General features: G+C 56.6%; 2 protein-coding genes across 2 annotated transcripts; both read left to right on the forward strand.

The window, feature by feature from the left end:
* Positions 1 to 579: 579 nt before the first annotated feature.
* Positions 580 to 1,365, forward strand: LSCM1_00968 (uncharacterized protein; the record flags this gene model as incomplete). Its single annotated transcript, XM_067318594.1, has 1 exon — positions 580 to 1,365. The coding sequence occupies one exon, from the start codon at positions 580 to 582 to the stop codon at positions 1,363 to 1,365; it is 786 nt and encodes a 261-aa protein (XP_067174699.1).
* A 1,169-nt stretch (positions 1,366 to 2,534) lies between these two features.
* Positions 2,535 to 4,052, forward strand: LSCM1_00969 (uncharacterized protein; the record flags this gene model as incomplete). The annotated part of the gene is made up of 1 exon (XM_067318595.1): positions 2,535 to 4,052. The coding sequence occupies one exon, from the start codon at positions 2,535 to 2,537 to the stop codon at positions 4,050 to 4,052; it is 1,518 nt and encodes a 505-aa protein (XP_067174700.1).
* Positions 4,053 to 7,252: the final 3,200 nt, after the last annotated feature.

Below are 7,252 nucleotides of genomic sequence, written 5' to 3' on the forward strand. Positions count from 1 at the left end.
CCTCCAATGCCGACTCTTCCACGCCTTTCTAGCACGACGCTCCTTATCGTGGTGCGAGTGCCTCTCACTTGGCTGCTACCCTCCGGGCTCTGGGTGCCAGCTGAGAAGGTACGGGAAGAAACGGTGCAGGTGGCGGCGGGGCGGATTCCCTCCCCGGCAGCACAGGCACGCTTCTTCGAGTCCGACGAGATTGAGGCTGGAGGTCCGTGTACCACTAAGCGTGTTCAGCACGTCACAAGAAGGATGTCTGCTCCCCTGTCAGCTTCTTTTCCGCAGCTCCATCAGACGAAAGTGGTTCGAGCCTTCGACTGCTTTTTCGCGACGCACTCGCGTGCGCCCCCTCACTATTTCCTTTGTGCATGCCCCTTCTCTATCTCTTCATCATCCTTCTCTTATACGCTGGCACACCGCGCCGTTGTCTTCGACTACACAATGCCTCAGACTGGAACACACGCACTCACACCCACAACAATTTCTTTCGTTGCCCCAGGAATGGAAGCCAGCTGTGCATCGATCTGCCCATCCCCGTTGCTTGACTGCCGGCGAGCCAAGGCACATGCGGGGTGAACTTGTGTGGCGATGGATCACTCCCCCGAAGTTGACGGTGGCGCAGGGTCGCTAGGGTTCCACGGTACGGATGCGTGCCCGCTTGGCGAGGGGGAGTTTGAGTTCGATGAAGGTGACTGGGAAGAGGGGGAGGAGCAGCACGAAGAATACGACGAGGAGACTCAGGGAGGAGAAGAGACCGACGAGGAGGAGGGCGAGGTAGAGAAGGAGCTCAGCCCCAGCGACTCTTCCGGCGGAGACGAGGAGGTGGAGGAGCGGGAGCAAGGAGGAGAGGAGGCGTCTGATTACACGGAGAACAGCATCCCGGCAGCCGACGTCAAGACAGGGTCGCCAGTTGTCGCCGCCACTGGCAGAAGCGGCACCTTTGCTGCAGCATCGCCCTTTGCAGCTCTGTCGGAGAGTCGGGGAAGTGGGGTCAGCGATCGCAGCGTGTTTGGCGCCCTCGCTGCCTCTACCACAGCACCTCCGCCACCACAGCAGCTCATCGCTCCCTCGGCCTTAGCTTCTCCCTTGGCAACAGCGCCGCCCCTTCAGACGTCGGGGGCAAAGACGACACCCTCTTTTCCCAGCAGCACCATGTTGCCAAGTCAGCACCGCTTGGGCACCACCGCGGCCCCTCTTCACTTTGTGGACTTCGAACGCTCACTTGCGCAGAAGTTGCCGGGCAGCGAGTGGCGTCGCGCTCGCAGCAAGGCAGAGGAAGCGCAGGATGTGAGGTGCACTCTGGCGCGGTACGAGCTGGTGCTGCCGACCGATGCATTTGACGAGCAGATCAATAAGGCATTGTATGTAGACTGAGGGCCGTGTGTCACACACACAAACACATATCGTTTGAGCGCGTGCGCAGGCGCTCTCTCTTTCTCTCACTGTCGACCACTTGCCGCGAAAAAAAAGAGGACAGCGCTCTGTCGAGTTGCCGCCTATGTGTGCTCTGTGTGTGTGTGTGGGGGGGTACTACGGAGGTGTGATGCCGTTTGATGGGCGCTGCTCTACGCTAAAGAATAAGCGAACAAAAAAAACTAACCCCTTGCCACCTCTGGAAGCGCACAGTCAGCAAAGCTGCAACACCGATGGGCATGATCCACGAGGCTAGGGTGCTGCTGAACGCTTCTCGCCTCTTTCCCTCGTTCTTCTCCGCCCAAGATGTGCACACTTCCCTCCCCAAATATCCATCATGCCACTGCATCGCCGATTTTCTTCTCTGTTTTTCGTTTCGGGGGGATTTTTGCTGGCAGTTGGCTCCCTTCCAACCAATTACACACCCCATTCACCTCAAGCACTTACTACTGACACGCCGTGATTGCCACGTCTGTGACCGCTTTCGCACAGTGACATTAAAGAGGCGGTAGCGAGCAACACGCACTTGAGCTAGCAAAAGCGGTGGCTATCAGAGCTGCATCGCCAACTTGGTGGCACTGCTCCTTCTCATTTCAGCATTTTGATCTCCTCTCTTCAATAACGGCTCTTGCTGCTCCCTATTCATCGTCTGCCTGCGCTCTGCCCTCCTCCAAACCGTGCGGCGTGAGAGAGTGGCAGCCCCCCTCCTTTTTTCTTTACATTGTTACTTGCGGCCATCTAGGAGGACCTAGTACGACTCGAAAGGCTGCTGAGCGCGCTCCTCCTGTGAGGCCGCTCTTGCTATCGATCTGGCGCACGTACGGTTTATGGTTGGCGCGCCGTGTGCTCGTTCGGCCCATACAAGCACATGCACACGCTCCTGCTACACCGCACAGTGCGCCGCACCATCATCGACCCTTTTTTTTGCTGTCCGTTTTCCGCGCAGGGAGCCCGCTTCGTGCGTTGCTGTTTCCACCTTCCCCCTCCTCCACACGTTCTCCCCCCTCTCTGCCGCAACTGCATGAAGCTCTGACTGTTGCGTTTGCTGTTCACTCGCCAGTGCCGTTTTTGTTGGGGCACATGTGTCTGGATCTGCTCTCCACCTCCGCTGTTTCCCACAAGCGTGCATCATGCCCGCTCTGAAGCCCTCTGTTCCGTCGCGTTGGCCGGTACTCAATGGCGCCAGCCCCACCGCTGCGCTGGACGATGCCAAGCTGCAGTTCGCGACGGAGGAGGTGCGCAAACGGTTCTCCGCCATCGAGATGGCAGAGATGCTTGCGGTGCTGAAGGTGCTTTTGACCAATCCGCGTCTTTGCGAGTGCGCCAGGGAGCAAGCCAGTGGTGCCCTGAAGGACGACATTCACGGGCGTCCTCTCGCGCCGGAACTGAGGCGCGGTGGTGCAAGTGTTTGCGCGGACCGAAACTTGCCCAATCGCCTTCGGTGGCGGGCTAGTGTGAGGTCCGTCACCACAGCGAGGGAGCTGAGCCCGCAGGACTCGTGCACAAGGAACTTCGAGGTGGGTGAAGGGCCCACGCTTGACGCCCCGGCTGTTTCGTGGCTGAGCCAGGAGTGGACCACCATGGTCATCTCTATCCTCGACAGGGCGTGCCAGCATCGCGGGTTGGCTGACGAACATCGCACCGTCGTTGACAGAGTGCAGCGGGCGATCAACGAGTGGTTCGAGGACACCAGCGTTGAGGCGACAGAGAGTGAGAACGTGCATGCAGCGACTGGAACTGAAGCTCACGAGACCCCTGCGTGGCTTGCGACTCTAACACAGGTACGTCACCTGGCTGAGCAGGTGTGCTACAGCAAATACGCAGCCGTGTACCAGCGACTCTGCAGCGAAGCCGAGAACGAGGGCGATGAGGGAATGGCCACGCCCGCGCATGTGCTGCGCGATGACGACAGCGCCAAGGAGCCCTCCTCCGTCGTGGCACGATGGTCGGTGCACCGGGCTACTACCGGGCCAGTCGGCATACCACCCTTCTCCCTCGTGATTCAGTGTGGAAGCGGCGGGGACGGAGCAGGGGCGTCAACGTCACCCCTTATCATCGATCTAGAGGCGCGCAACGGCGGCACGCGCAGCAGCGGCTTCGACACCCGCAGCACCTCTTTCGTCGTTGGCTGCGAGTGGTTTCAGTGGGTCTTTCTCGTCCAAACCGTGCTGGCGTGCCAGAATGCGCCATACCCAGAGGTGGAAGATGGCGCCACTGGCTCGGATGCCGAGGCACTCGCTGCAGCGCAGACAAAATGGCATCAACGGCACTGCACCGTGCACCTTCTTTACCCTTCCGAGGCCGGCTTCTCGGACGCTTCCGACGGGTCCTCCGGCCTGCGTTCCGCCGAGGCTGAGTATGAACTGAGTGAGCCGCATGTCGTGCTCTCCTCGCTCCTTGGGGTGGCCATGCGGGTTTGGTGTCAGCGCCACCCGCACATCGTTGCACACGTGCTTCAACTGGAGGAGGACACCTCCCCGCGCCACATCTACGACGGATCTCTTTTCTGGCCTCTCTGGCCTCTGCGCGATTCAGCCGCACTTGGCCAGTGCGAGTGCGCTTCGACAACCGAGTTAATGCCGACCCCGCTACTTCCAGGGGAATGCTTCTCGCGCGACCCGGGGCTTGGGGGCGAGGGGGCTGGGTAGCCGGGGGGGCTCGTTCGGCGTCGCGCGGCGGCCTGTTTCGGCCGGCCCGGGCGCCGCGGCGGTGGCGCGGGGCGGGCGCGCAGCCCTGGCCCAGCGGCGCGCGCCCCAGGCCTCACCGGCCGGCCCCAGGCAACCCACGCCAGCAGGTGCCGAGAGCCGGAAAGGGCATGGCCGAGTGGCGCCCACACCATCCTCCCGAAGTGGGTGGCCCATAAGCGCGTACGCCGTCGCGGGCCGCTTTGGTGCCGCACCGCCCAAAACCTGACTGTCAGCAGCTCTAGCGGTAGATTGCCCTAGCGTACCCCCGCGCTGTGGGCGCTTGGCCCAGGGTCACCGCAGGTCGCCCGGGGTTGGCGGAAAGAGGTGCCGCTTGGCTTTTCAGAGGGGTGGGCCCTCAACTATGAGGCTTGAGGGCGCATAAGCCCTACTCATTAGGGCCTGGGGGGAGGGGGGGGCACGGCGGGCTCGCGCAACACAAAAGGGAATCGCTCAAGCAAGCAGAAAAAGAATGTTCAGAGAAGAGTGGCTTTTCTAGAACTGTGGCTTCTCCCGATAACTTTTCGCGGGTAAGCAGCTTTTTCGGGCGAGCTTCCGCAGTCGTAGGCAGGGCATTGTCATTTAGGTGCCTTGGGAAAGTGGCGGGTGGGGGTTTCGACCCCCCGAAAGCCTTGACCCTGCTAATGTTTTTTTATCAGCGACAGGCTTGCAAGGAAAGCTCGAGATGCCTTTTTCCTTCGGGATGGGGTTTTGCGAGGCTTTCCCTTGGGGGTGGGGGTGGGGGTGGGGGGATCAGCCCCTCGAGAAAGAAAAAGCGAGGCCTTCAAACACTTCGCCTCCCCCTCCCGGGCTCAGGAAGAAACAAGAACGCTGTTCGCCGCTGCATCGGACTGACTGAGCGAATCGAATGAGGTCGTCGAGCAGGTTCGCAGAAGGCGGCAACGCAAGTGAAGAAGCGCCGCCGATACGAGCTTTTGGACTCGCTGCCTCGCTGTGAGCGCTGTCGATATCGGATTCAAAGAGAAGCATGCCCAAACTTCTGCAACATTCATCCACGCCTCCACATGCACCGGAAGGCTGCAGGGCCAAATGTTAATAGTTCCCCTCAGCAAATCTGTCCTCGTTACTTTCTCACTGGCTTCAGCTCTTCTAAGTTGACCCAAACACTCGCTCAGGGTTAATTTATCTTAGAAAACGCAGGCTTGCCAGAAGTCTTGTTAGCGCTCTCATCTCATCTCGAGCAACCTGTCCTGATCCACTTACCTCTGCAAGAGACTCGTGGCGAAGAAATGACTTATCTGTAACCAAGTGCCGATGTTGGAGAGTTAGCGGACTTGGCTGCGGTGCTGCCTTTGCTGTATTCTGTTTCTTTTTGTCTGCTCTCTGCGTAGGAAGTAATTCGTATAATAGCTTCGATATATACTGTTTTAAAGGATGCTCAAGGGCTTACATTGACAGAGATGCAGTGAGAGATGGGATTTCTGCTCTCTTACTACTTTGTGAAGTGTAAAGGGAGTAATTTTCTGACATGCTTTCTTTTCTCACTTGACAGTTTGGGCTACTTCTGCAGGCCGTTTCTTTTTTCCCCTTTCAGGAAACGTAGCAGAATGTCTGGCCTTTAGAGGCTCTAGTGAAGCTGCTCTTACCCTGATCACAAACTGGTGACAAAGGTGTGCGCTGCCGTGCATTCCCCAGGTGTATACGTGCCATTACTGCCAACTGGCTTACTTCTGTGCTACCCTTTTCTAACCCCGAGCGGACCGAGCTCTATGCAGCCTCAATACACCCGAGCGTGGTGCCTCATTTTGAGTAGAGGGGCCTTACGCTGTGCATGTGACAGCTGAGCTAATGAGTCTCTATGATACATTGACCGATCTTTTCGAAGATTCGTGTAGCTTTAGTGCACGTCCATAGCGACGCTGCAGTCACCAGCTTTCTCTCCTCCTCAAGCGCACTTCACCTCCCTCAGTTGCTGAGGAAAAAGACTCTGCTTCTCCCCTTTGTTAGGAACTCCTCCAATGAGTGTTTTCCTCAGTAGAGCACAGTATCATGAGGTGCTTTTCGATCGGTATGATTTGTGCAAGTGGAAGTAAGACGTGAATGGCTTTCCATAGTAATCCGTGTCTCTTTTTTGTTGAAGGGGAGCTGTTCAACATGCCCCAGGAGCAAATGCACTTTCTTTCAGTCGATTGCCATCTGCTTTGACTCTGCTCGGAACGCTTCGCATCGGCATCTTTTTCTCCCGCCATCTAGGCATGCGCACTAGAGAACAATGAGAGGTTAGACCCAGGGCGCTGGATGTAGTGAAGTGAAGGTTTTGGGCTGAGCTTCTCACAGGTTCTCTTGGACGTTCATCTCCTAGCTTTTACCTTGTACCGTTCACCTCTCAATGCCAACGCTGAAGAGAGAGTGTACTCTCCAACGCAGCACTTTTTTCCCTCTGTCCGGCTTGCCGATCAAACCCACGTTTATTTGTGGCAATACCATGGCTGAGGCTATCCGATTTACGCTTTAGTGAATGCGGCTGCGGGCATTAGTGCTATGGGGTTCAGGACCAGCAAGGGAAAGGAACTTCCCCTGTTTACTAACCTGGTTTCTTTTCCAACTCAGGCTTGGAACCGGCGCTTCATTTCCGCCTAATTGCTTTGTTGGTTTTTTTTATGTCAGCGACATCCTTTTCGGATGAAGTTCTTGTACTTTCCTTCATGGAAAGCGTGCAAATAATAATAATGGTGAGCGCAATGGTAGGCAAAAAATTGGACGAAAACTGAAGTCCAAGCTGTATACTCTAGCCTAGCGGTGCACTTCGCAAATAATTCATTATTTCTACCCTAGCAATTTTCGATTGCCAAGATGCGAAGACACGTAAGAATTTCTTTCCTTCTCCCTTCAGAACTCTTGATCACCTACCATTACGCGATCCCTTGAGCTTTCGAAGAAAAGAAAAAGAGACAGGTAATTATACCTTTTCGTGAGTTCTGCTCTCTGCTGATGCTCTGAAGACAGCACGACCCCCATTAATGTACTTGCCAGCGCTAGAGGCGGGAACGGTGCGAGGGCAGAGATACCAGATTGGTGTACTTTTTCACGGAGAAATCGAACCTGACATTTTGGAGGAGTGGGGAACATATACCAGAATATACCACGGCGATCTTTTCAGGTCATTTTAGTTCCCGTTTGTTTTCTTTATACTTTTCTTTGCC

The sequence above is a fragment of the Leishmania martiniquensis genome, chromosome 35 (genome assembly GCF_017916325.1).
Source record: "Leishmania martiniquensis isolate LSCM1 chromosome 35, whole genome shotgun sequence".
In the NCBI taxonomy this organism is placed as follows: domain Eukaryota; phylum Euglenozoa; class Kinetoplastea; order Trypanosomatida; family Trypanosomatidae; genus Leishmania; species Leishmania martiniquensis.